The following is a 25,770-nucleotide window of genomic DNA, read 5'->3' as shown; positions in this document are numbered from 1 at the left end:
TGTACTACGAGATATCTGGGACTATGTTCCAATGTAGCTATCAAGTCATGGTATACCAGCATCATTCATCTATCATTGTATTAACGTAATTGTTGGTCAATATGTATGACTATATATATAGCTTTCAAAAGGTGCAAAACAGCCCGTTCGAACACCAAAAGGAAGTCGCCACTATCATTAGCTGGCCCAGTTGAAGTGGCCCCAAAGAGGGCAACAGTCGGTGTATAATATATGGATCTCCTCTCATCTATTAAAGAGTACAAAACAGAGAGCCTCCCAAGATATCATGATGTAAAAAGAAATTAAAGATAAAACTCACAATGCCCCACCTGAAGGACCATGGTAGTCCACTCCGATGGGCTTCAGAAATGGTTCAATAATGCTGCGTTTCCTTTCTTCCTGGACTCGCTTCTCTTTATCCTTCGAGGGGGCAGGAACATCAGAAGATATGAGCACAGTGGAGAAGAAGCCAGCCAGAGCGCTCTCGACGGTCAGTCGTCGCTGAGCCATTGCGGTCATTGCCGTGTCTTGTGGAATAGGTGGTGTAGAAAACGTTGGTTTTCGCCGGAAGCTACCAGTTGAAATGAATGACGCTCGGGATACCGGGGAGCGGGTTGATGGTTGATCATCTTTTGTTTGGTCCGTATTAGATTCCGCGTTCTCTTTAGGTGCCGGTTCTTTAAGACCACGAAGAGGCTTGGTAGGCACAGGTGCAATTTCGTTGGCAATCCGCGCGAGCATAAAGGTCACAAAGGTGAAGGAGACACTGTGGGCTGGGGACCAGGCAAGGCTCTCAAGTACCCAAGCCTGTGAGTCCTCCCAGGAAAGGGGAGGCTGCTTCGCCTTCTCCCGCGCCTGGATTTGTTGATCCAAATTTTGTAAGACAGGAGCTGGAATTATCCCGTCTTTCAACGAGCGCAGGAACGCAACAAGAATCTCGCCTAGGATTTCGAGACGAATCAACGAAGACACCTCAGGGGCGAAAATCTGGCTAAAAGCTTGGTTGGTGTCCAAGGCTTCTCGAGCTAGGGCTAAGAGATGCGCGCGCCCTTCCTTGTCTTTGAGCGTCCACGTTTCAGGTTTAAAGGGCCAGGTAGAACCATGTGGTTCCCTCTCCCACGGCGCCTTGTCGTTGGATTCCCCTTTCACCATGCCCCATTCCGCAACTGCCCGTTCTGCAAGCTCTGAGATTGCCTCTGTTAGCTTGAAAAGCTCTCTGGGAGCTGATATCGGAACTGCTGATTGGTCTTCGCTGCTCTTTATTGATGAAGAGGAAGTCAGACTCCGTGCACCAGCCTCGGGCATCCGAGTAAGCTCCTCCAGGCTACGGCCAAAAGCCGTGGGCATCCACCTCCCATATGCAGAGATAAAATGGTCTCTACCATCCTTCACCCTAAGAACCAGAACTTCTTCAAGCTTCACTTGGGCATCATTAAGCAGGCGGACAAATGGGATGTCTCGCACGCAGATCGTGATTTCAATAACAGCGAGCTCCCCGGGCAAAAGTGTACATTCGTTTGCAGACGTTTGTTGGCCTTCATCGCCAGGTGGCTCATGGTGTTGCTTCGCAACTTTGTATTCCAAACACGGTGTCCCGGAATCCTCGGCACGCTCTGGTTTTTGAAAAGAAAAGGTTGCAGATACACCACTGGTGTTGGCAACAGTCAAAGATCGGCTGACGGGGTCTTCGAAAGATATATCTCCAAAATCTACAGAATTCGGATCCATGTCTGAGCGGGACGGCTCATGAGTGGGATTGTCCACTACGATTGTCAGGCCGGGTCGTGACTCATTTTCGGCTTTGTCTAGCTCCCGTACAACTTCTTGGTGCACTTGGGCTTTGAGCCTTGGTTCCACACAGTTCAATTCCAATATAAACCCAGCGACAAGAGGTTTGTGATCTGAGGAGAGGACACCTTGATGCGACCTATAATACTCTAGTCGTATAGAGTCGTCCGCCTCTGGTGATGAATTAGGTGAAGCATTTTCATTGGCCTGGTCTTCGTTTGGATCATATTCATCGCCGCTATCCGCACCATCGGCGTCGGGGTCGTAGTCGAACAAAACGTTGTCATCGGCCGCAGCGCTTTCGAGCCCTCTCGCTTTCATCTCTTCGTCTCTTTTTCTAGCCTCAGTGGCTTCCTTAACCAGGCGCTCATACCTTAATCTGTCCCTGCGCGATCTGTAAAGAATGCGGTCACACCAACTAGGCCCTCTATGCTTCTCACTCGAGTCAAATCTCGCCATGCTGCCAATATCATATTTGTAGGTAGGTAAGAACGAAATTTGGCCCTCGCGCCAGCCCTCATGGAAGGCTTTCTCTTTGTTTTGTTGTATGCGCAACTGGTCATGGGGGAACAATGATGATATTGTTGTTTGAAGAGAGGCTGGATCTTGGTGAGGGTCCAAGTCTTCATCAGAGTCGACCGACTGTGTCTCGCTTGGGGTGATATCTGAAACGGGTGACTGCCGCCCTGCGTCCCCGCCAACGACTACACGCGGTGAAGACGGCGTACCATTTACCTCCAGTAAAACTCCATGCCTTTTATCGTACTCGTTTTCCGTATGCCGAGCAAGGACTTGTCGGACATCATCACCAGGAATATCCTCAAGACGATAATTTAGATCCCCAAACCAGAATGCGTAATCCTCGTCTCCAATACTTTCGGAAGGCGTATTTCGAAGCGTATATTCAGGATCGATCGAATCGAACTTTGTACGCCCAACAATCTGCGAGGCATCCCAATTTCGTCGATCTAAGCTGGTTTTGTCCGACCCCGCCGCCAGATGGCAGTTGACGAATACTATGGAGGTAGTCTCACCGAGAAGCAGACGGGTCACCACGGCACCTTTATTACCTACGTACCCAAGCAGGCCCGTACCTACACTGGAACAGCTGACGGCAGACACGCTATCGGCAATGGACGGAGCGGCATAAATCAGTTGCAGCAATCCAATCAGCTGAATTTCTGCCACCAGTTTATAGCCTGCAGGAAGAGAATCCTCAAGAGCCGCCTTCCAGCGGTTTGCCGGAGCGGGATCCACATATGGTCTCAAGGCTTCTGCGGGCGATGAGACATCAACGATTTCTTGTAGTCCTAGGACATACAGGCCAACCTCGTCTGGTGGGATCTCAGAAAGCGAACGAGTACCTCCGGAGCCCGTGTCTTTAGACGTCGATTCTGCCTGGGATCCCGGCCCACACACACCCTTTTGTTGAACAAACCACTTCCCAATGTCTTTTTCCGTGCCAGAAACGGCAGCCACATTCCAGGTGCCAACCTTCACATGGAGGGTTCGATGGCGGGTATACTCATCCCTTCGTGCTTTGACGGCGTTGAGAAGGGAGGATGGGTCGGAAGCGGTATCTGCGGATTCCCCGAGGTTATCGTTATCAGAGGGGTATTCCTTAGCCCCAGGGTCGGAATACTGCTCGTCGTGGGCTGCCATATTCACAAAGCACTCTTTATTGTGGTGTGAGAGAGGTGCTCATCCCTCGCGGAACCGCTCACGTTGTGTGTATATAAGGTCTCGTCTTTCGCGCTTTACCCGGGCAGGCTCAAGAGCTCGTATAGAATGTGGGGGCAGTGCTGGCACGCGGAACGGAGGCAAGACGTAAACAGGAGCGGAGCGAGGCGTGACTGTCAGGCATCACGAGCTAACTTGGGGTGAATCTGAGGATCAATTAAGAGCCAATGAATTGGCCAGGCATCACGCGCAGTATACTAGCGGAAGGTCTAACGAGAGATATGTATAGCAAATCAGCCGAGGAGCTTCGGGAACAAGTGGTGATGAAGGAGGCGCAATTGGGTGTCGATAACCAGAAGTCTAGATGCTGCCATCCACAAGCAACTGGATACGGGGATGACAAGGAAACCTGAGAGGCGCAAATCAAGCCGGAAGGAGTCGAGGAACCGGAGGAACAGTGATGACCGCAAGAGGGGAACTACACTTGCGCCGTCGGGGCTGGCTGACCGCCTTCCGCAAAGGGAGACAGTCGGAGCTTCACTCGATGCGTTGTTGCTTGACTCTCGCATACTGCTTTCTCCCCCGCCCCTGCCATTTATCCCAGCTTGCTCGGTCTCGACTTTAATTTACATGCTACGATAACATAAAACTGCGATCTTCACCATGGCGTCACGCAGGGCTCGTCGACCAAACAACAACAACAACAACAACCAGAACCAGAACCAGAACAGCGGTCATCACAATCACCAGAGCACCCAGGGGTACTTTCAAGGTCCGGGCTACGATTCAGACTGTCAGGCTTACCTCTCCGACCCGCAGCAACTGCTCGAACAGCAGAATCAAAGCATGGCCTTGGCTCCTCCGCGCACAAATGAGGAGCTGAACCTTTCCGTCTTACAGAGCCACAACCCCGCAGTGAAGTCGATTCAATCCATTGCGCCGTTTGCGGTCGTTTACACATTCAGTCCATCTACACGACAATGGGAGAAGACCGGGGTTGAGGGCACTCTCTTTGTTTGCCAGCTAGTTGCGGGAAATCTCGGGGAAGAGCGATACAGTGTGTTCGTGCTAAACCGACGTGGGCTGAACAACTTTGATCTTCCGTTGACGGACAGCGAGAACGTGGAGATCACAGAAGAATACATCATTCTCAAGTCTGATACCAACCCTGAACCAGATACCTCCAGAGCGAGTAGCCACCTTCGCATCTATGGCCTTTGGGTCTTTTCCGAACCCCCTCCAAGCTCCACGTCAGAAACACGGAACATCAACGCCCAAGTCATTCGGGAATGTGCTTCTATTGCTGGTCAAAGTCTGAAGTTAGCACGCGATCGACTTGAAGCTGCGCGCCAGAACGGCCTACATGCCGCTGTAACAGCTGCTTCGAGCACCGCGGATCCATTGGATGAGATGCAAGCCAGTGTTCCGATGGGCCGCCAAATTTCCCTCCGGGATTTGTTTGGCCAGGAAAGGGCACAAGACGATGCATGGAGTGTGAGGGCGCATAGCCAACCCGCACAGGGGCAGGCCCCTGGGTTAGACGGGGCCCCTATTGAACCAAACCTCCAACAACCGGATGTCTTGGGGGATCTCTTTCGGAGAAGCGGACTAGCGTATCGGACCGGGCCAAACTCGTGATTAGCCAGCTTCCCCGAAGCATCACGATTATAGACGACCATGAACATGCTTTGATCCCGAAAGGCAGCACTCGACTATAAGCAATTAGTCGTGGGTGTCACTATTTCGCGCAACCGGTGACCTACGTCTATAATCCATCTATTTCCTTGATAATGGGGTTATGTGCAGTCCCCGCGTCCCATATCACTGGTTATTGGGCATATATAGAAGGGCCAGGCGTGGTCAGTAATTCACCAGCTAAAGATCCCAAATCAGGATGATGCCCACTATAAAAGCAGCTGTTCATGACGAGAAATCCAACCTCGGGCCTCTCCGCCTCATTGCCGCTATCAATGGGAGCGTCTACCATCTCTGAACGCATTAATGAAGATTCCCTCTATTATCAACGCCATCTAATCTGTATTGTCGTCTATCAGCGCTTCCCCGTCTAAAAATTATCCGATTAGCATCCATCATACTCTAGTATTTCTTGAACCATATCAGCAACTTTATTGGCCATAGTCTCATTGTGTCCTATAACCATAGCAAGTCAGTAACAAACATATCAAAGAGCCATCAGGAATAATCATCGGAAACCATACTCAAACAAAACGCATGCGGCAGGGACTCCTCGCAAACAATCATCCTAGGCCCATTCTGCATTGTTCCCCGCGCCGCAATGATTTCCTCCCTCGTCTGCTCCGCAACCCAGTGGTCGTTTCGGCCAAAGTAGAAGAATAACCGCGTTAGTAATTGCTCCTGCGGCCGAGAGCCTTCTTTAGCTTTAGATACTCCCCAGACATCATCACTCCATTTATCTGTGGTGATGGTGCGCATCTCGTCCGCACCCATATGTCTTCCCCACCATGTACATTAGCAACAATGTATATATACATAATGCAGTGGGGGTTGGGTAAGGCACGAGTAGGATAGGGGGAAAGATGGAGTGTGAAGCACTTACAAAGCTTGCCGCACGCCTCGTTTACTCTTGAGAAACGCTGTAGTTGCATCTATAGCTGTCTCAGGCGGAGACCGCATCACGGACCGAACTGCAGCCCGGATAATAGAGTTGGGGAGGATAGACGTTAGTAGTCGAGAGAACAGCGACACGAGTAGTGCCAGTTGCGGGATAAAGCGGAGGAGGAACTAAATATTGGTTAGCACGCCCGTCATGTATGGTATTGATATATATAGAATATTCAATCGTATCAGAACTAGGAGTGTTATGAAACAAGAACAAGGAGGTATCTACAAATACATACCGTTAACTTCTGCCCGGCCGGCGAACCCGCAATGTCTATTACAGTGGGGAAGAGCATGATTCCGCCCACGATGTCGAAACCGGCAGCAGTTGCTTGGTTCTCGCGATGTCGTCGTAGAACTTCCATCGCGATATAAGTCCCCACCGAGTGGCCCATGAGAATCACTCTCGGTCTTTGGCTCGGCACATCTGTATCACTAGCACTAGGACTAGAATTGGCGGACTCTGTGCGCAGAGCAGCCATGTGCGCCTCTAGACGTGCCTGCACAAACCGAATCTGGTCTTCGACATTGTAGTAATAGCCGTTGCTCGTTCCTGGTGGTTGTTTGGTCTTTGCTTTTTCGGTTCTGCTGTTGGTTTTGAATGATGATGGTGCGGGCTCCAGCTCGAACCCAGCAAGGCTGTGCCCAAAGACGTGAAAGGAGTCCTGGCCTGGGGATGATGCTGATGTTAAGTTCTTGCTTAGCAGGGAAAGGAATGGGTGGTAATAGGAGATCAGTCCTGGGTTGCCGGATATGAAGTAGATGGTTGTGGGACATGAGGGGGAGGAGGGTGCACAGGTCGGTGGGGATGTTTTGTGGAAGAAACTATCTGGGCCTATATGCGGTTTGGGGAGTGACATTTTTGATAGGAAAAAGGGATGGATTGAAGCATGTAAATGTATGTGTAAAAGTCGAGATGGAAGCATGTCTGCGTGGATGATGAGACCGGCCGGTGAAGAGAGCCAAGAGATCTGGACCTGAGCACATGCGCAGATTCACTGCTGCCGAAGTCCCAGTAACCTACTAGCCCTACAAGTATCAACAGAGAGCAGATATTTATGGAATAAATAAGTCTAATTGCATTTTGTTTTTGTTTTTGTTTTTTTTTTTTTTCTCTTTTCAAGATCTTCGTCTGCCTGTATGTAAATCCCAAGTTCTACATCTGAATCATTGCCCAATCCTGGTCCCGCATGAATCTTAGCAAGGCGCAAATTGTATCAGTGCCAACATGATAAAGCACAGCTGTAAACAAGAAAAAGAAAATAAAAAGCATGACAAGAACAATGTATAAGTTGAACCCACTCGCCTGGCTCCCTGCTATGATGGTATATTGACAATGATAATGATGACAACAATCATGCCGGTTAGAAACTGATAAAATCCACAGCCAGCAATACAAGAACATGTCCAGTTGGTACAGAGCAAAAATCAAGAGAAAAAGTAGCATGCGCAGGTGATGTCATAGCAGGCTCGCAGACAGTTCTTTTTTTGTTTTCTTGGGAGACGTCGACGGGATCGATTATCCCACTGTTTCGTCCAGATGCGATTGCACCTGATGGCGAACGAGCAGGATTCATCCAACGAAAACCAGGCATTTTGTGACGGGTTTTCGGTGACCCCAGTGCCACAAGCCGCAGGACGTTGACCGCGTTAACCATAACATCAAGGGCACAAATAACAATGCAATTGCGCGATCCACGCGAGTAGCCCACGAACCGATTTGCAAACCAAATATGCCCATTGTTGAAGCCCACCCATTCTGACCTTGCAACGCCGATAATGAGCATCAAATAACCGAGCACAATTGGATGACGAAATTTTGGCATGCAGCAAAAGGAAAGGTGACATATATTTCCATAATGAAAAAAATAGAAAAAGAAAAAGAAAAGGTCGGGCAAAAAATCAATTCACCGCAATGTATGGTTTTGGTTTAGGAGGTTGGTTCCTCAATTATACAATGTCCATGACTTCCCCGAGTCGACGAGGTATCGTCGAGTCTCAACTCTGTTGTTAAGTCAAGGTAGCGCAAACTTTGAGCATAGGCTGTACAGGTGCTTTCTGGTTCGCATGTTTTTCGTCGCTATAATAATGGGCCAAGTCAACGGTCCAAAAGCTGTAGAAATTTGGCCGAAGATCAAACGGTGAATTTCAAGCTTGGTTGCCAAAAAGAAAAAAGGCGAAAGCTCATATTGACCGCAAAAGGCTTTGAATATGAATTTTCCGGGTTTGAGAGAGGGTGCCAGAATGCGCAACGTCATTTAACCGCCCTTCCTCATAGACTCATCCACCGGAAGAGGCTCCACACCGTTGTGTATCCCATGTCGGTTATCCGAGTTAAATTTGTTGTTCTTTTTGTTCTTTCTTTTAGTTGTCTGCCAGGCAGTATTGGGGTGGGCGAAACTGGGGTCCTGGGCAGCTGAGACAACACCATTCGATTTTCGTGAGGCACCGCCAGTCCGTTCCTTTTGATCGCCTGCGCCAGTGTTTTGTGATTGCGGCATATCTGAGCGGTTTTTAGGTTTACCCTTATGAGTGAACCCGTTTGTCTTCTCTGGCAGATCAGAGCCATGGTGTCGACGCTTACCATTAGGCGACGCCGTGTGAGACTCTGTAGCCATCGCAAAGCTTGAAAATGATTGGCCTTTATCAGCCGTATTGGCACTCTTCTGGCGTGGAGCTTCTCTTTCGGCAAAATCACGGTGTGATTGGGACTCTTTCGATTTTTCCTGCGCGGGCTTTGATGGTGATTCAGCAAACTTCTCGCCATTTGAAACGTGGAGACCCTGGAGTCGGCTTGAGAGTAAGCCAGGCTTGCCACTTTGCCCATTATGGAAAACGTCCGGGGAGGTACTCATTGTATTTGAGTCCACCGCCTGGCGGCTGAAGAATGGATTCGAGTCAATTTCTACCGAGCTACTGTCCTGGAAATCCTGAGAGAACGAGTCCGACACACTAGCAGGGGTATCGGTATTCTGGTCATCAGAATTTGATTGACAGTGGGACATCAGGCCATAGGGGTCATAGTTTTCAGCCGGAATCGAAATTCGTTGCTCACTTGGCGGCACCGACCCATCCACAATTAATGGGCCACCACGATCGCTCGAGGCAGCCGTTCGCGCGCCCGTCCTTTGCTGCCCTTGGCCAGATTTGGGAGATGAAAGAGACCCATTGTCAAACGACTGGCCATAGGCTTCACCTCCGGTAGCAGCCGACATGTACTCTTGTGGGTTTCCATAGAAGGGTATAATGCTACCGTTAGGCAATGCTAGCCCGAGGGAAGATGGCAAGGGCGAGAGCATAGCGTTTTGGTGGTAGGCATGGAGTTGTGGCGAGCTGCCTAGGTAGTATCCCATATGATCATTCGACCGACCGTCTTCCATGAATAACGTGCGGTTTGGCAGACTATTGGACATAGATGCACCATCTTCACTTTGCGAGTCATCGGGGGAACCGGGAGTGTTTCGCTGCTTCGAAGATTGAGAATTGTTTGTTGATTGGGAGATCGAATATAAGGGAGCGAAGCTTGGAAGGGAATTGACAGGACGGGCGGGCTGGGATTGAGCTCTCGTAGAACCTCCGGGAGAGCCGTTGGCAACCGAGGATCGACGTGGGCTACGGCGAAGGTCAGGTATTGTGGCAGTAGCGGAAGGCGATGGCGGGTTTGTACTGCTTCCTGGTCCTCCAGGAACTGTAACTGGTAGATAGGCGGAGTTATAATACACGTTTTGTCGGCCCGGTACGCTGATAGGCTGCTGCTGGTTTACTGTACTGGACCGTGAACCGGATCTTGACCGCGAGCCGTCATCGCCAGAAGTCTCCTGGGCGGGGACTGGAAATTGGATGAAGGGCTGACGAATAAGCACAGGCGGTGGCCGTCCCGTAAGCAACGCCTGATTTTGCAACTGCAATCGCAGCTCTTGCTCTTGCGCTTGAAGAATCTGTATCTGCTGATACAGGTGGTCGTGGAGCAGATACTGGGCATGCTGTGCTTGAAGAGAGAGTTCCGACGCACTGATTCCACCGTTGGGCTGGCGAAAATGATTCTTGTTGCCAGTGTTAGAACTTCGACGGCCACCACTATGTCCACCACGATTGTATTGATTCTGGTGTCGCCCGCCGCGACCACCGCCGCGACCACCCCGAGAGGAACTCGGTGGTGGAGCAGTCACAACTGGCCGTGGCTGGGGGGGTGGCCTCTCCCATGAGCGCTCGGTCTCAGGGGGGTACTCGTATTTCTGACAGCAATCCTCAAAGCTACCATCTGAAAGGCACTTGAATGCCCTGCGCAGCTCCATGTGAACACCTCTGAATGATGTATCATCAGCGGTGTTTCCCAAATTTCGTATCGTGTTGAAAGGCTCCTCGACACAAAGGCGATTATTTTGCAAAAGGTGCCAGCCCTTGCCCTCCTTGGATATTAATCTTCCCTCCCGCACCGAGATGACGTATTTCTCGTAATCTAGTTCGTGGCCATAGTAGCGGAAAAATTGGAAGAAAAGTTCCCCTAGCGACTGTTTATTTTGGTTTCCGTATCCCACCAAGGCATCCAAATCATCGTCAAACGAACAGACCAATCCGTCGGCAGTCAGTCTCTTCTTATGTGGTCGAGTCTGGAGGCTAGGTAGAATCGGAGGATCTCGAGTTTGGAGGAAATTGATGATCAAACAAATCCACGTGTAGGAACTCAACGTGCCACCGAGACCTTCAAGTGAATGAATGGTCAGTACTATGAACTGCGACCAATCCAGCGCATAGAGGGAATAAACATACCAGCGTCGTTAAGTATCCTGCGCTTTGTCCAATGCTTGACAATCATCGCCAAGGGTCGTACTCGTTCATCAATCTCCACATAAGTTCGGACCATCCGTGTGTTCTCCAACGCCAATGTATTGTTAACATTCATATCGCAAGCCAGGCGTAGCTCGGGATCCCATATTTTCACGATCGGAACCTTTGCATGGGAGATACAAACGACTCGCTCCATCCCATCTATAGTAAAAAAAAAATTCTGTCAGTATCAATTCCCAGCGAAGGCCAAGGGAAAGGATGCCTTACTTTTGGCAAGAACATCTGCTAGCAGGCACACATGTTCTAGTTCCTTGCAAGTAGTGGTGATGCAGATGTCAACTGTCCCAGGTTAGCCAAACGATCGCTCCAATAATGTCCAGAAAAAATGCATACCATCCGAGTCGCTCGAGCATAATTTATTCCCGGATGATCCAAAAACGCGAACCTTGATCTCACATCCAGGCCACTGTTGGTTGAAGAGATCCTCCAGCTTGCGGACAAGTCTCCGTCTCCGGCTGTCGCTCTCCTCCGAGGGAAGCAAATTCTTGTATACTTCCAGCATATCCGTAGTGAGTTTATTTTCCTCCTCCGGTCGAAGACGTAGTTTAAGCCCCTCTTTTTCTTCCGGCAGCAAGTCGGCACCCAACGAGTATGGCATCCTCCTCCGAAAAAACGACATGGCGGTCTCATATTTGCATCCCGTAAATGGTTTTCGAGAGGACGGGGGTATGTGCGTCGACTCCGAATGCGTTGACCGGGGCGATGTGCTTCCATGATGAGGTGACGGCGATCTGGAGTGGAAAGAGATTTTCCGGGCATGTTGGTAGGGTGTGGATGGGAGGGAGTTAGACTGTTGAGAGGTTAACGGGGGTCGATTGGACGTCTCTGAAGACTCTTCGTTGCTTATATTCCACGGCATAATCGAAGGATTTTCCGACGCTATCGGTGACTGTTCACCCGGTCTAGACGATAGACTGTCATTCCCATCGGTAGCTGTGACCATATAGCAGCACCCAACGTTGCTCGACAACGTTGGCCTCCTAAAGAAGGGTTCACAGAATAATGCTTTATCAAGTCAGACTCGAGTCCAATTCCGCCAAAAACGTCGTCGGTTCGGCCAAACGTTCGGTTTTCACAAGAGGCTCGCCACAGGCAGTACAAGCAGAGACAGCCAAGTCCTGTGTTCTGATATAGTATATACCGTTCCCAAAAGGGCTAAAAAACAAAACAGCAATGATTCGTGAATAGAGCGGCGTAAAAGAGGAAGTGCGAAGTAGAGGTATCGGCCGGCGATGTTTCAGCAAAATTGTCTTTGTGCTGCGTTACCACCTCTTGCAAAAGAGTGAGAGGCGACAAAGCAGGGCTGCAAGAAATAAATTAGCGATTGCCAAAAAAGACACTCAACAAAGGTATATAATTGCGTTTCAGCGCGAAGAAAGCCGGGCCGGGGGAGTTGGGAAGCTGACTGGGCTGCTTGTCACAACAGAGGTTGGTTTAAGGGGAGTGAGTGCGACAGACTCTGGCGGAACGGCAAATCTCAGAACCACACAACTCCAAACAGAGGGTCAAGAGGGAAGACAGGAGAACGAGGCAAGTCCCCAGATCAAAGGACCAGCCTAATAATTTGAGGAATTGCGGTGGACGTACAGAGATTCTCAGGAACAGGGTATTGGAGTTGTAGTAGGGCAAGTTGTGCAGGTTAGTGAACGGGGAGGGGGCACAGCGCGGAGGGGGGATCAATCAGGGCGATCGGCTGAGAGAGCCAGGGGCCGTCAATCACCCACGCACGGCACTCACGCTCAACTCCACGAGTCAAGTATAAGCTCTGTCGGCCGCAATTGCAGCTGCAAACGCGCGAAAATTAGTGTATGGAGAGGCACGGGAGAAAATAATTATTGGAAAAGGGGATCGGGAGAAAATAACGGCCACAGCTGATGGGTCGGAGCGCTTTGTAAAGAAAGAGGAGGCCAGTCGGTCAACTGTCAGTGGCTATTACTCTGGATCCAGCCCTCAATAATGACGGCCTTAATTATCAGCCCTTGGGTGTCTATTGGTATCTCGAGGGTTATTATTGTTCTCCCGTGGGGGCTAGGTGAGATAATATACTACTACTACTAAAAGGCCCACCGCACTGTGAGGAATAAACAGGTCCTCAAGCTCCTCCAGCATCCTGTTCATTCAGCTGTTTAAGGTAGCATGGTATGTGATGGTGTCTAAACGCTTTGTCTGAGACACATTCACCCGAATATAGACAGAGCCCTATTCGTGGCGGCCTGAGGGTTTTATTGTTTTTTGATGTCTCAGGTTTCATCACCCTGTACGTATAATGAATCCCGGTCGAAGTCGGACCTCGATGGCTTTGGATACAACGCCTCCCAATCCACAAAACATAAATATTCAGCTGGAAATAATACGAAGAAATGTCACCAGCAGCGCAACAAGACCGAAGAGCGAAAGGGGGCGTCAGCGAGACGGCCACACGTGTCCGCTGGGCTGCATTAGGACAGGACACTGGGGCCTTGGAGCTTAACTTGACTCGGGAACGAATAAACGCGGGGGCAAAAGGGGAAGGAAACCCCGTCAATCGTCACTGCGTCTGGCTGTCGGGGCCGTCACTCACAAGGATAGGACGGTGGTAAGCCGTTAAGCCTACTCGTTGGGAAAAGGAAGGAGCGATGGAGCTGAAGCTCAGGGTCAGGGACCGAGCCGTGCTTAAGGGCCTCGAACGCTACCAGGCGCTAGACAGCAACTTCAGGCAGGAGCAACCAGACTTCTCTATGTCAAATTAGAAGGCACGACCGGACGACTCGGGATGAGTTGGTGACTGGACAAGACAATGAGGAAAAGGAGCCCCTGGCTCGGAAGCCCCGTCTCAGTTCCAGTTACGAGGGAACCGTTCGAAACGGATCAGGGATCGCGACGGTTGTTTGAGGACTTGAACCCAATCTGGAAAGCCCCAGGCCAGCATGTATGATTGGGCAATCCTCAGATTATCCGAGATTCCTTCTTCACTTCGCTCGGCGCTTCGCATCTTTTTGTGGTTATGGTTGGCATTGACAGGTCGACGACCAAGACGATGGCCGCAACCTTAAGGCAAATAATATTTAGCGGAGGCCCCTCGTGAGGATCCGACGTAGATCCAGCACGGCGCACTTTTCTTTAACTTGAACTGCCAAACATGGTCACCCACATCCAGCTTCAACACAGCGGCAGTGGCAGTAACTAACCATGGCTCCGGGGGTGTCTCCGTCCTTTCAAAAGATAATGCGGAGAAGATATTATTCCAACCCTCATTCCCAGGCTCGCTTCCTGGTCAACCTCATTTGTTCTCAACCGCAGAAATTGCCCATGTGGTTTCCCTCGTGTTCTGTGCCATGGGCTTCGAGCTTGAGCTAGGTTCTGTTTCCTGTTGAGTTACTTTGACAAGGTGCAATTAGATTTGCGCTCCAACAAAGGCGATGCAAGCGAACATCAACGCAGCCATGGGTCGGAGCAGCCAGCCCCTCTCAAGTCTTTATCTGTATATTCCACCTATCCTGTGATGTGCATCCTTCTGCTTGGCTTTTTGCCCCGCTGGCTGCTCAGGGACCTTGGGCTCAAAGAAACCCGCCTTCATACGTTGCAGGTATGGTGGGTTACCGAGAAGCCTGGAACTCTTGTATGAAGACAGCCTCACCCCACTGACGTCAAGCGGCTTGGGTTCCATATGCTCTTCAAGTCGACACTCGACACCGTTTTCTCTCGCCCGCTAAGCACAGAGGTCCTCACAATCTCCTCGGTCCTCATAGCCGCGCAATGGGCTCGACGTAATTCATCAGTACAAGATAATCAACTCAATACTTTTCTCGTCCCTCGGTTCCGATTTCAGCCTCCAGTGTGGTCCAGCACGCAGAAGACCAGTTCCTCGAGACGAATCAATATTAATCCGAACACTGCAGCTCCCAACCACAACCGGCATATGATCCAAGCCGCTAACAGTGCAATGACGCTGGAAACACCCTTGTGATCCAATGGGACACACTTTTCTTCCTGCAGGGATCCGAGTGCCATCCATCCAGGCTCAACTTGTGATACCCCACCTTGCCTCTTTGAGCCTAAAGGTCCAGAGTCCATCGTAAGCAACGATGCGCATTGAGCTGAAGGAAATGGATACTGCGTCTGCAGTCAGATTGGACAGTTACGGGTGCGGCGGGAAAGGTGAACAACCACTCGAGGCCCCTCGGTCTCAAAGTGCGGAATTTATAAGCGCTGCTACCAAGTAAGTTAGTTAACTGGGTTTTGGTGCTCTGTTTTTGCTTTCTCCTTGTCCAAGCCAGTGAGAGACGCCCTGCGGCTGACAAATTCCTCCCCCGCCATTTTTTTCACCCCCGTCCAACTATCTACAGGTTGCACTTGCAAAATGCTTCTTAACAGAGGTGTTTTCATGCTCATCACCTGTGGTTGCCACTTAACAGTGCTCGCTATTACCCCCACCTCCGGAGACTCCGCAAGGCCTTGCTTCTATAGTGGGTTCCTAACTTGATATACTCGAACCTATTGTCAATTGTCACCAGGCCAGGACGCGGTAGAATTCCGTCTCCCATCTCTGTACGTAATACGAAAGAATCACTGAGTTATCTGTAAGCAGTGATTGGAAATTTGGGGAAGCCGTAGCTGCCCTAGCTCTGGAGCTATGACGGCATGCGGCATGAGGCCCAGAACCTAGGCAAACTATCCAAGTAAGGGAGGGTGAGTACAGGAAGTAGTGACGAATAATGTTAACAGGTGCCCCAGAGTTCGAAACCATATTTCAGCAAGCGTTGCAATGTTAGATTGCTACCCTGTTCGTTTTATGGAAAAGCCTCTACAAGATCAATATAGAAAGAGTACATAGTTTCATATAGAAACCATTGCTTTGATTCCTTTGATGTTCATCGCGAAAAACCGTTGGGTCACGACCCTCCTGCGCAAGCGCCAGGGCGGATCCAATGCACTTTCCAGCTATATACAGGTAGGCGCCAACCCCGGAGCACGTACGAGTACAGTATGACTCGAAATAGTAGTAGACTGGGCGGCAATTTATCAGTCTCCTGTAGGTAACCGGATGTCCATTTCAATTATTTTCATTTTCTTTCCTATCTTTACAGTAGGTGTCCTAGCCTGTATCAATGTCGGCAACCCTGACATCTCTGTCTCCCGAGCTTCTGGTGCACATCCTAGGCTTACTTTCCTCCCCAAAGGACCTCTATTCCGCCATCGCAGCATCCTCACGGCTTTATCGAATATTTATTGCGGAACCAAGGGTACGTCTTTTGGGACAGAGAACGACTGCTTAAATACAAGCAGTTCCAGACTCCTCGGAGTCCAGTAAAGGACTGGTATGAATTTCCTCTCGGTCATCAGAGGTATACAGACACCCCCGGCGTTGAGACTAAGCTCAAAGGTGTTCGTGTGCACGAGAAGGTTATTAGGGATATATCTGATGATATTAATGGCAGAGTGTGCAAATATGGTGAGAACGACAATGAAATATTTTATACTGAAGGAGGGGAAGAGGGTGGGGAGGAAGAATATGTAATATCCTGGCGAGAGTAGATCTACTCATCCACATTACAACATTAAAGTCGTATCAGTGTGATTCAACAAAAATTCACGTATTCAGGTCATCTTCCCAAGCTATACCATTCATATAAACAGTTGGGGCCATTGGGGCTAGGCTGCTTTGAGACTGTATAGATGCCGTTATATTTTGTAGGGTGGGAGGGCTTGTGGTATCTCTGAGCACCGAATAGTTAAATGCGGATGGAGGACTTGCGTTCCTATATAGATTAAGCTAAGCTATTACATCATCGGCATCAGAGTAACTAGAGGATGCTGTCTTGGAAAACTGGAAGTGCTTAACTTATATGCATGTCTCTATATATATTGAAACCGGGGGAACTGCTGCGTATCACTGAGTCCATAATTAATCAGGCGCAAGCCAAGAAATGGAGATATTAGCAGCAATAACGGCAGAGTGCAGCGCTATGGATAAAATACAAGGGTGCCCTTCAAGAACGGAGGGTGGTGGGACAATGTGGAAAAAAGGTTGTCGGCCGGCACTAAGAAGGATCGAGAGTAGCAACATCGACGGCTAGAAGGATTAATATTCCTGCCCAGTGCACTGTCGCCCGCATACGCCATTGTGCATCTGATGATCCAGAGTCAGTCAGCGGCAAATTTCGATGGGCTTCCCTGATTCTGTCGCAGTCAAACCAGAGGGGCTTCGTATTCCGAGGTCCCCGATGTGCTCTTCTCTTCTGCCCATCATTATTCATTTGTAAGTGTGGTTGTATGTTGTGCTTGTGGCTCCCAAGGTACCAAGTTAGTTTCGAGGGTAATTATATAATTTCCCTCAAGGTCAATTAAATAACGAGTATTTCTCGTCCCGTCAACCACGCATCCACCATACCATTTGTGTACCACTCACGGAGGGAAAGGGACCTTTCAGGTGGGACCCCCCTAAGAAATTGCAGTGTCTCCATTCCAAGGATGACGGAGAACTCGGCAAACACCATGTCTGTGAATGCAGAGAAGTAGCAAACGGAGTGAAGTGTAGTTCTATTGGTTCTTACGGGATTTATATTCGTTAAACTCGGACCGTTCCCGCTGCTTTACTCTTTATAGCGCTCGGGGGTCAATTGCATTGTAAGAGAGGGTCGTGGTCGGAAGCGTCGAAAAAGAACGGGCCAAGCGAGTCTGTCCCATAACGCCGAGTCAAGCCCATTCCTGCCTTTTATCAAATAGAGCGTTCACTGGTTGATTAAGTGCCGGCACTCTGTAGACCAGAGGCACGTATAAAATGTCTGTAAAGTTTGGTAACAATATCGCTCGCCCCCGTCCGAAGCCCGGCTGTCAAACGTGGTGATTTAAATTAATATTTGTTCTGCGACTCCTGATTAGTTTTTGCTTTGACGCTCGACTCCGATGAACCGAAATCTCTGAGTGAACCTCTCCTTTTGCCCATCTCTGGGGAGGATTATTATTACCATTTGTTATTCCCGGTCAGAAATAATAATAATAATAATAATATCCACATCCACACTTCTCGCTTCTCCGGCCCCCCTCTTCGCTCCCTGCTCTCGCTCTCCTCTCAGGCTCCCCTCCCCTCACTCCTGATCATTTTCTCCCTCGACCTCGATCTCTTTTCTTCTCTCCTCCCCACCCCCCAGTCTTATTTCCTCTCCCCCCACCCCTTCTCTCCCTTTTCCGTTCTTCCACGTCAGGCTGATTTGTCTGTCGTGCCTTGGGATCGAGAAGCTGTTTCTTTCTCGCTCCTTCTGCCTCGTTCACTCGTGGTAGAGCTACCTGGACCTTCCTTGGGCGACAATCACTCCTTTTCTTGTAAGCCGCTCTCTACCTACTAAAGCATCATCTCTTGCCTCCCTCGTCAAAGACCTTTGATCTTGTTATCAGGCGAAATAAAGCCATCTATTTTTTTAATATTTTTTTGTACACCTGCATCTGTTATTCTGTACCGGGGCTTTAAACAGTGTATGGGGCCTTCTTGTTCTTGATTGATTCGGTTGGCATCCAAACGTGGTTGAAAAAAAAAAAGTTTCGACGACACCTCAACCAATACACAATCCCAGAAACTTTGCGACTCTCCCCTGACCGACGTTATCGGTCGCTACTACGGCGGCTGCTTTATTCGTGTTTTATATTTAATGAGCATCCGTCAGATTTTGGCCACGTTCACTTTGTCCTTCTCGGATTGAGGGCTAACAGTTTGGTTCCCAGCCTAGAATTGGGTTCGACATCCTCTCAAGCGATTTAGCTGCCCTCGCCGTCTCTCTTCGTCCACACCCCGAAGTTCCTTATCGGTCAACATGGCGTATTACGAACCTCAGGGCTGGCAGGCCCCTTCTACTTCTCGCCAGGCGTCCTGGGAGCAACCCGTTCCTCCGTCGCGATCAGGTACGGATTGAATACTATAGCCCGCAATTGTGTTTTGCTGCAGGGTTGGACCAGAAACTTACACGGCTGTTATTAGGTTCAAGCTCTGTCTCCCAGCGTGACGACATCCCTGCGTTCTCCTCTCAATTTGACGGTATGCACTCGACGATTTTCCTTTTTGTTTTGCTCGACACCCAATATGCCTACCCGCACGTGGAACACCAGATATTTGGCGGAAACTGCGGTGTAGCCGGATCGTGATGGAAATATATTGTTGAAGAACTGGATCATCATGGCTAACCTTTCTTTATGTTAGAGGTCGATCGCGCCATAGATAACCTCGTTAAGAGCGGCAAACTATGGGCCGCCCCCCGAAGAGATTCAATGCCGCTGATGATGGGCCGCCCCCATCCTGAATATGGTACGCCGCCACGGACGCCTTCTTCAACAAGGACATACCCTGAACAACCCTATGCAGCAGACCCGCGCATGCCCACCCCAGCACAGCGCCATCACTCGATTAGCGACTTTGACGGTGCGCGGATGCACCCAACCCCTCCGAATGCGCAAGGTTTCTACGCCTCGCAGCGGTTTCAAGGACGTCCGAATGAAGTGGATCAGATGATGCAAGCAAAGCGTCGGATGGCGGCACAGCGTGAGAGGGAACTCCGCAACTATCATCAGGAGCAGCAGTACAACCGAAGTACGTGGTAGCATTTTGGAACTCTTTTCTTTCCTATACATCCAATATTCCCCATGCACATTTTTACCCACATATGTATCCATTGCATTGTATAATACATTGGGGTATTACCCCCATACTTCTTTTGGAGAACATTGTTTAATAATTTTTTTTCTTGAAAGGCCTTCTCGCCGAAATGTCTGCTGGCAAGTCCGACCGCTCGATCAGCCCCGCCGCCGTGAACGAGGAAAGTCGCCGGGAACTTCTTGCCCGCCAACACAGAGCCCTGTACGGCAACGACAGCCCCGCCTTCTTCCCTCCCAACACTTTCGCAGAGGATGGCTCTCGGCCCGAGAGTCAGGCTGGTATGCGTGGCGCTTCTCCCAGAAGCGTCGACCCATTCAGCCAGGCCTCAATTCCAGGCGGCCCCGATAGTATCTCTCAGGCCAGTGCCGGCCCGGCTGGCATCCAATCCCCTTCGCGTGCGAACAGTACCTCCTCTCCGAGCTCTGGTATCAACCCAGTGTTTGGTGAACAGCCTGTGACCTCCGCCTCATCGCCCGGTGCGGATTCTCCATCCTCTCGACAGGCAAACTCGAAAGCGAACGCAGGTCCCATCGGCTCTGTTGGCCCCATCGGATCTCGCCCGGCCCAGCAGACTGGCCCTTCCCAAGCGCCGAACCCAGCTTTGAACAAGCGATCAACGACTCCCCTGCCCTCGCCCTTGGGGTTCGGTTTTACACCAGGTGAGAGCATCAACGACCGCTCTGTGTCGGCTGCGTCCAACCCTGCTACCTCCACTGCTGGCCCTTCTGGTGTGAAGGATGCCTCCGGTGGCGTTGGGCTTGGTTGGAGCAACACCAGCGGTGTATGGGGCTCTAAAACTGGATTGGGTGTTCAAGCTTCAGTCTGGGGCTAAGAAGGATTTCCCAAATCCTTTTATCTTTTCTCTCTTTTTCTTGGTTGATATTTTGTGCAGTGGCGTTTTGTGAAGAGGCTTTGCGTCTAGGGGTTGGCAATGGTACATATATGGCAGAGTGCAAGTTGGTGCAACGATAATTTTTTGTCTGGACTCCGTTTATGCGATGTCGGTTTGGTACATGGTTTGCTGGCTTGGTTGGAGCTTGGTTGGCCTGTTGGTTTCCGGAGTCGGTATTCCCCCTTGGTGCTTGCTGTCTGCATTCATTCCCTCTTTTCACCATTTATCGGTTTGTTCTGGTTGTCATCAGTTTCTGGGCTGCATTTGGATCATCTCTATGTTATTGTCGTTGCAGTTTTGCCGGGTTGGGATTGTCTTTACATGCTTGCGAGTGAATGCGTCGGCTCTCATTTCCAGCTCATCCGGGGGGTTCAGGTGTTCAACATGACTGTGGGTTGTCTACAAATATGGCTGAAGCTACGTGTGTTTTCTTTTTCTTTCGTCTCTTTCAGTTTTCTTTTTGGCACTGGGTTTTTGGGAAGCAAAATGGTTACTCTTCTCTCATTATCTCTGCTTGGAATTGGGTTATGGGCAAAAGGAATTTGGGGAGCAAGCAAACATCAAAAGAGTTATTGGAGTCTGATCTGAGCCGCATTTCTACCGTGTTAATGTTTGGTTTGGTCTGCTTATGATTTTTCTGTATTTATTGGTTTATTTTTTTTTAATAAATATCCCCATGCCAGTTTAGTGACTCGATCCTATACTGAGGGTATGCGCGTAAGAGTAATTTTTCAGCAGCAGGCTCCCGAGCCCCAACCTTGCATGTTGCCGCGAACACAGGGCTGCAGGGACGAGGGAGCACCACTAGTCCAGCGATAGATCACAGCCCACAGGGCCAAAGCCTAGCAGAATCGTAGATCAATGCAGGGGAGCGATTCTGGAAAGTCTGGTACGCTTTGTTTCTGGGCGGGAATAAGCGCGGCGGGGAGCTGGATGCCTGGGGAAGCTTGTGCGTGGACATTCTGTACATTAGCGTTCTCGGGTGTAACTCGCAGTGAATAAAGCATTAACGAGCTAGCAGTCTTCAGGAAAAGAGCCGATGGATAAGAGGCAGTTGGTATACAGTTCCAGCAGTTCCATGGATACGTGGGGAAGGCTGGGTCAGAAATAGAATCATCAGCTGGAGCATTAAGATTGAGCGCACGTCATCCCGAGTAAGCTTCTTCTTTTTTCGTTCTTCACCCCTGACACGGTCTCCTTTTTCGGATGCGCTGGAAATGAGACTGATTCTGGACTCATGAATCTGGCCCAGGCCTTGATCATCCAAGCCTAATCAAATCAAACCAACCCAGCCCAACGATCCCCAATCCCGCCTAGACTGCCACCCGGCCGCGTCTCTGCGCTGCTGTCAGCCTTCTGTCGCTTGTCCTCCGGTCGCGTGTGTCGCTGCAGTGGCGGATTTATTTCATCACTCTCCGCATCTCCTGCGTCAAAGGAACAAGGTCTGTCCGATTCGGGACCCTGAACGTCCTGAAATCCAATTCTCGCGCCGACCGCTGCCGAGGCCGCCAGCTGGTCCCGACTCCGTCACCACCACCACCATCTTTCATCATCGTCAGCCACACCAGCTTTCGCCATCCTCCCCCCATCATCGCCGCCGTCCTTCTATCCCCCTTCTCTCTCCGCCCGTCGACCCCACAACGGCCGTATCCTCCGCCTCTCTCGCTTTCCTCGCTCTCCTGGCTCCCGCCCGCCCGCCCGCCGACTCGCGCTCTCTGAGTCCGCTTCGCTCGCCGTCTACCTTGGCGCTCCCCTCGCGCCGGTGCACTCGTCGTTCCTGAGGTGTTCTGGAGTGACGAGCGCCCCTCTTCTTGCCCGACCAGACCATGGCGTTGGATTTACAGCCGCCCGGCGATCGCAAGCGGGTTAAGGTTTACGAACTGAAGGAGAATGACTGGTTTGATCGGGGAACAGGGTTTTGCACTGGCCAGATCCTGGATGTAAGCGAAACGCTCTCCCCGACTGCTTTTTCTCGTGGCTATCGCGTGGAATATTATGGCATGGCATGAATGGACTCATAGCCATCGCCACCGCAAACCTTCTCATGTCTACGCGAGCCCATAGCCGGTGGCTATCGGTCGGGCGCAAAGGCATATGGGAAGGGCGCGATTGTCTGTATATGTTTTGATTTTTTTTTTTCGCTAACATCGGATTTTTTTTTCTACCCTGTAGGATGAACCGCGGATATTTGTTGAGTCGGAGGATAAACCAGTTCGCGTGCTCTTGGAGACGAGAATCTCTAAGGATGGAGGATATCAAAAACAGCAAGGTTTGTTTCTTTGCTCGTACTATACAACGGGTGCGCCCGGTATTCGCTAACAACGCTTTTCCTATGTTTAGATACATTGATCGTATGGACCGAGCCGAACCAAACGGATATGGCATTGAGTTTTCAGGAAGCGGAGGGATGTGCTGTGATATGGTAATTTGCTATTCGGCCCGGCGCAATTGTTGGGATGCTTTTTGCTTACCCGTGTTCAAGGAATTTTGTCAATTCTGTTCAACAACACCTTCTCACGCTCGCCGCAAGTGGTAAGAGGTTTTCCCTGTTATTTGCACCCCGGCGCATGTCGCTCGTGTTTTGGTCGCTGTTGCTGATAACGACGCGCGCTTTCTTGCAGATGAGCTCTCCGACGACCTCGACAATATCCAGACCGTTGTATTACCCGCGCCTGAACTTGTGAACCTCCCCGATATCGATCATTTGATGAGAGCCGCCAGCATAGCCCAGGCCGGCCGAGATGCGCTGTCCAAGTGTGTCATCAGAGATGAATACATACATAAACTTCTTCCTCTAGTTACAGTCGCGGAAGACCTCGAGAGTATCGACGACTTGCACCGGCTTTGCAACATCATGAAATCCCTTATCCTTCTCAATGACACCACGATAATTGAAACCGTTGTCACCGATCCCGTCATACTTGGGGTTGTTGGAGCATTGGAATGTATGTGTTTTGGGACACTTTGTGCGCATAGTGAGGTGTACACCGCTAACTTTATGTAGATGACCCTGAGTTCCCTACACATAAAGCAAACCATCGTCAGTACTTGTCAGACAAGTCACGCTACAAGGAAGTGGTTCCGATCAGAGACCCCTCCATTCGGCGCAAAATTCGCTACACCTGGCGATTGCAATATTTGAAAGATGTCGTTCTCGCGCGTATTCTCGACGATCCAACGTTTTCGGTCCTTAATTCTATGATCTTCTACAACCAAGTTGATATTGTGAACCACATCCAGTCAGACGGCCTGTTCCTCAAAGAGCTATTTTCGGTTTTCGACCCGCGAAACGCAGATGCAAAGCGCAAGGAGGATGCAGTCCAATTCCTGCACCAATGCGCATCGATTGCGAAAAACTTGCAGGTACCGGAACGAGCCACGCTTTATGGGAACCTTATAAGCCATGGTCTTTTCGCCGTGATTGCGTTCGCCATTAAGCACCCGAAACCGGCAATTCGGACGACGGGGATCGATATTCTAGTCTCACTTCTTGATCACGATCCGGTTATGATGCGCAGCTATATGCTTAAAGCTGTTAACGAGAAGAAAACTCCGTTGACTGATACCCTAATCGATCTGCTTCATACCGAGGCCGACCTCGGCGTAAAAAATCAGCTCGCCGATGCGATCAAGGTCTTGCTAGACCCGCAGGTTCCCTTGCAGGCCGCGATGGCTCGGGCTGGTCCCGAACATGCTGCCAAAGTGCGGCCGAATATTCTCTCGGATGCATTCGTTCAAAACCACTTTGACGAATCTTCAAAGAGGCTATTCGCACCTTTGAAAAGACTCGAGGACCTGTCTAACCGTAAGTTTCTGAACCACCTTGTCAGTTCTACGCTCGACTACTAACCATTTCTCTCCAGCCCATGCTTTGACCTTCCAAGCCGTAGCCCTGTACTCTCACCTAGTGGACATTCTCACCTTCTTCGTCCGACAGCACCTTTACCGATGCCGCAACGTCATTCAGAACGAGCGGCTTGCGGCGCACATCACCCAATTGCTTAGGGCGCCGCAAAAACACCTTAAATTAAGTATGTCTCTTCGACTGCCTCTGTTAGAACAGTTCTAATGGTTCTCTAGCTGCTTTGAAATTCTTCAGGACCTTGCTTAGCCTTCAAGATACCTTTTATCAAGCTTTGATGACGCATAACGACACGTTTGGACTCATTCTTGACATTGTTTATGAGACCATGCCTCGCGATAACCTGCTCAATTCTGCCTGCCTTGAACTTTTCGAATTTATTAAGCGGGAACATATCAAGCCGATTACTTTGCATGTGGTTGGAAAATATGCCGACAAACTGAGAAATATCACTTATGTCGACACTTTCCAGGGCCTGATAGTTCATTACGAACAGCTCCAGGGATACAGTGAAGAAGCGGATTCCACGCTTTACTCTCAGGAGGAGGTAACACCTGTCATGAAGATGCCACCCAGTGGACGTTGGCAAGGCGTGAAAGAAATGGATCCTGCCGAAGAGGAGTATTTCAACACGTCGGATGATGATGAAGAGGTAATACTCTGCCCGGCTATGGATGTCGATCGAAATACTGATTCCGAGTTCCAGTGGCAGCAAGATAATCAGGCTACGGGCACTCTCATCTCGCAGGTTCCAAATGGCGCTGCTTCCCCCTCAGTGAAGTCCCTGGTAGACTATCCAGATGATGACGACGAAGAAAACGATGCTATGGACACGACAGAAGTGGGCCAAAAACAACAGCCTCAACCAGAGGAAACTTCCAACGACGATGCTCCAGCAGATCCGGCCAGCGACCAGCCATCGACTCCAGTCTCACAGGTCGTGCAGGTGCCTCCTGAGAGGTTATCAGAGAAACGTCGCCGTGAGGAAGAGGATGATGACGAGCTCGTCAAGCTTACGTCTGGGCCTAAACGAAGAAGCTCCACGAGTAGTTCTACCGGGAGTGCAGGGTTCCTACGGAAAAAGCGAAGCAGCTCTATCGGTTCCGTAATAATTGCTGAAAAGGGATCCGCACAAGCAGGACAGGGTGCTGGGAATGCAGCACCGAAACGGATAGCCATCAACCTCAGTTCCTCGGTCAAGCAGTCTGCAGGCACGACTGACATACCTGAACCTGCATCCAATTCGCCTGGTAATGAGAACGAGAAAGAAAATCATAATGACGGCGGCAGCGACGGGGGTTGAATTCAAACCCACCCTTAATGCTCGCGCCCATATGAAGTCTTCATTCAACTTTTCTGCATCTGCACTGCAAGCATAGCCTTCGAAAATCTCCTCGCGATTGTTTTTACGACTGCATCCTAGATACCAGATGAAGT

The 25,770-nt window shown here is 50.2% G+C and overlaps 8 protein-coding genes across 8 annotated transcripts; 4 read left to right on the top strand and 4 right to left on the bottom strand.

Annotated features, from left to right (window-relative positions):
* Nucleotides 1–45: 45 nt before the first annotated feature.
* ASPVEDRAFT_41639 (phosphatase family protein) lies at nucleotides 46–3,897 on the bottom strand. Its single transcript, XM_040812396.1, has one exon. It carries the CDS (start codon nucleotides 3,448–3,450, stop codon nucleotides 316–318), a length of 3,135 nt encoding a protein of 1,044 aa, XP_040667922.1. The 5' UTR covers nucleotides 3,451–3,897; the 3' UTR covers nucleotides 46–315.
* Nucleotides 3,607–4,147, bottom strand: ASPVEDRAFT_657698 (uncharacterized protein). Its single transcript, XM_040815837.1, has one exon. The coding sequence runs from the start codon at nucleotides 4,035–4,037 to the stop codon at nucleotides 3,762–3,764; it is 276 nt and encodes a 91-aa protein (XP_040667921.1). The 5' UTR covers nucleotides 4,038–4,147; the 3' UTR covers nucleotides 3,607–3,761.
* Nucleotides 4,049–5,503, top strand: ASPVEDRAFT_41638 (Dcp1 family protein). Its single transcript, XM_040812395.1, has one exon. It carries the CDS (start codon nucleotides 4,132–4,134, stop codon nucleotides 5,104–5,106), a length of 975 nt encoding a protein of 324 aa, XP_040667920.1. The 5' UTR covers nucleotides 4,049–4,131; the 3' UTR covers nucleotides 5,107–5,503.
* Nucleotides 5,412–7,047, bottom strand: ASPVEDRAFT_41637 (bifunctional triacylglycerol lipase/ester hydrolase). Its single transcript, XM_040812394.1, has 5 exons — nucleotides 6,348–7,047; nucleotides 6,047–6,231; nucleotides 5,688–5,941; nucleotides 5,565–5,619; nucleotides 5,412–5,503 (listed from the first exon to the last, which is right to left on the bottom strand). The coding sequence occupies exons 1-5, from the start codon at nucleotides 6,966–6,968 to the stop codon at nucleotides 5,467–5,469; spliced, it is 1,152 nt and encodes a 383-aa protein (XP_040667919.1). The 5' UTR covers nucleotides 6,969–7,047; the 3' UTR covers nucleotides 5,412–5,466.
* Nucleotides 7,048–8,366: 1,319 nt separating this feature from the next.
* ASPVEDRAFT_132764 (PAP/25A associated domain family) lies at nucleotides 8,367–11,575 on the bottom strand (the record flags this gene model as incomplete). The annotated part of the gene is made up of 4 exons (XM_040806957.1): nucleotides 8,367–10,810; nucleotides 10,879–11,097; nucleotides 11,164–11,235; nucleotides 11,290–11,575. 4 exons carry the CDS (start codon nucleotides 11,573–11,575, stop codon nucleotides 8,367–8,369), a joined length of 3,021 nt encoding a protein of 1,006 aa, XP_040667918.1.
* A 4,235-nt stretch (nucleotides 11,576–15,810) lies between these two features.
* On the top strand, nucleotides 15,811–16,538 carry ASPVEDRAFT_41631 (uncharacterized protein). Its single transcript, XM_040812393.1, has one exon. It carries the CDS (start codon nucleotides 16,044–16,046, stop codon nucleotides 16,209–16,211), a length of 168 nt encoding a protein of 55 aa, XP_040667917.1. The 5' UTR covers nucleotides 15,811–16,043; the 3' UTR covers nucleotides 16,212–16,538.
* A 2,205-nt stretch (nucleotides 16,539–18,743) lies between these two features.
* ASPVEDRAFT_131588 (uncharacterized protein) lies at nucleotides 18,744–20,411 on the top strand (the record flags this gene model as incomplete). Its single annotated transcript, XM_040806834.1, has 5 exons — nucleotides 18,744–18,831; nucleotides 18,908–18,964; nucleotides 19,127–19,231; nucleotides 19,289–19,513; nucleotides 19,675–20,411. The coding sequence occupies 5 exons, from the start codon at nucleotides 18,744–18,746 to the stop codon at nucleotides 20,409–20,411; spliced, it is 1,212 nt and encodes a 403-aa protein (XP_040667916.1).
* Nucleotides 20,412–22,297: 1,886 nt separating this feature from the next.
* On the top strand, nucleotides 22,298–25,636 carry ASPVEDRAFT_132396 (SMEK family protein; the record flags this gene model as incomplete). The annotated part of the gene is made up of 9 exons (XM_040806912.1): nucleotides 22,298–22,411; nucleotides 22,644–22,740; nucleotides 22,812–22,893; nucleotides 22,954–23,003; nucleotides 23,093–23,416; nucleotides 23,476–24,276; nucleotides 24,335–24,502; nucleotides 24,552–24,985; nucleotides 25,040–25,636. The coding sequence occupies 9 exons, from the start codon at nucleotides 22,298–22,300 to the stop codon at nucleotides 25,634–25,636; spliced, it is 2,667 nt and encodes an 888-aa protein (XP_040667915.1).
* Between the last annotated feature and the right edge of the window lie 134 nt (nucleotides 25,637–25,770).

The sequence above is a fragment of the Aspergillus versicolor genome (assembly GCF_001890125.1).
Source record: "Aspergillus versicolor CBS 583.65 unplaced genomic scaffold ASPVEscaffold_5, whole genome shotgun sequence".
Lineage (NCBI taxonomy): Eukaryota > Fungi > Ascomycota > Eurotiomycetes > Eurotiales > Aspergillaceae > Aspergillus > Aspergillus versicolor.
Note: the sequence above shows the minus strand (reverse complement) of the source record. Positions and strands in the feature narration are given on the sequence as shown.

What these genes read in the sequence shown, in the direction of transcription:
- ASPVEDRAFT_41631 (XM_040812393.1), top strand. Translation starts at nt 16,044, where the DNA reads ATGTCGGCAACCCTGACATCTCTGTCTCCCGAGCTTCTGGTGCACATC.
- ASPVEDRAFT_41637 (XM_040812394.1), bottom strand. Translation starts at nt 6,968, where the DNA reads ATGTCACTCCCCAAACCGCATATAGGCCCAGATAGTTTCTTCCACAAA. An exon ending in CGAGGCGTGCGGCAAGCTTT is followed by an intron (nt 5,942 to 6,046) that starts GTAAGTGCTTCA and finishes ATGGTGGGGAAG; the next exon opens with ACATATGGGTGCGGACGAGA. An exon ending in ATGGTTCAAGAAATACTAGA is followed by an intron (nt 5,504 to 5,564) that starts GTATGATGGATG and finishes ACGACAATACAG; the next exon opens with ATTAGATGGCGTTGATAATA.
- ASPVEDRAFT_41638 (XM_040812395.1), top strand. Translation starts at nt 4,132, where the DNA reads ATGGCGTCACGCAGGGCTCGTCGACCAAACAACAACAACAACAACAAC.
- ASPVEDRAFT_41639 (XM_040812396.1), bottom strand. Translation starts at nt 3,450, where the DNA reads ATGGCAGCCCACGACGAGCAGTATTCCGACCCTGGGGCTAAGGAATAC.
- ASPVEDRAFT_657698 (XM_040815837.1), bottom strand. Translation starts at nt 4,037, where the DNA reads ATGCGAGAGTCAAGCAACAACGCATCGAGTGAAGCTCCGACTGTCTCC.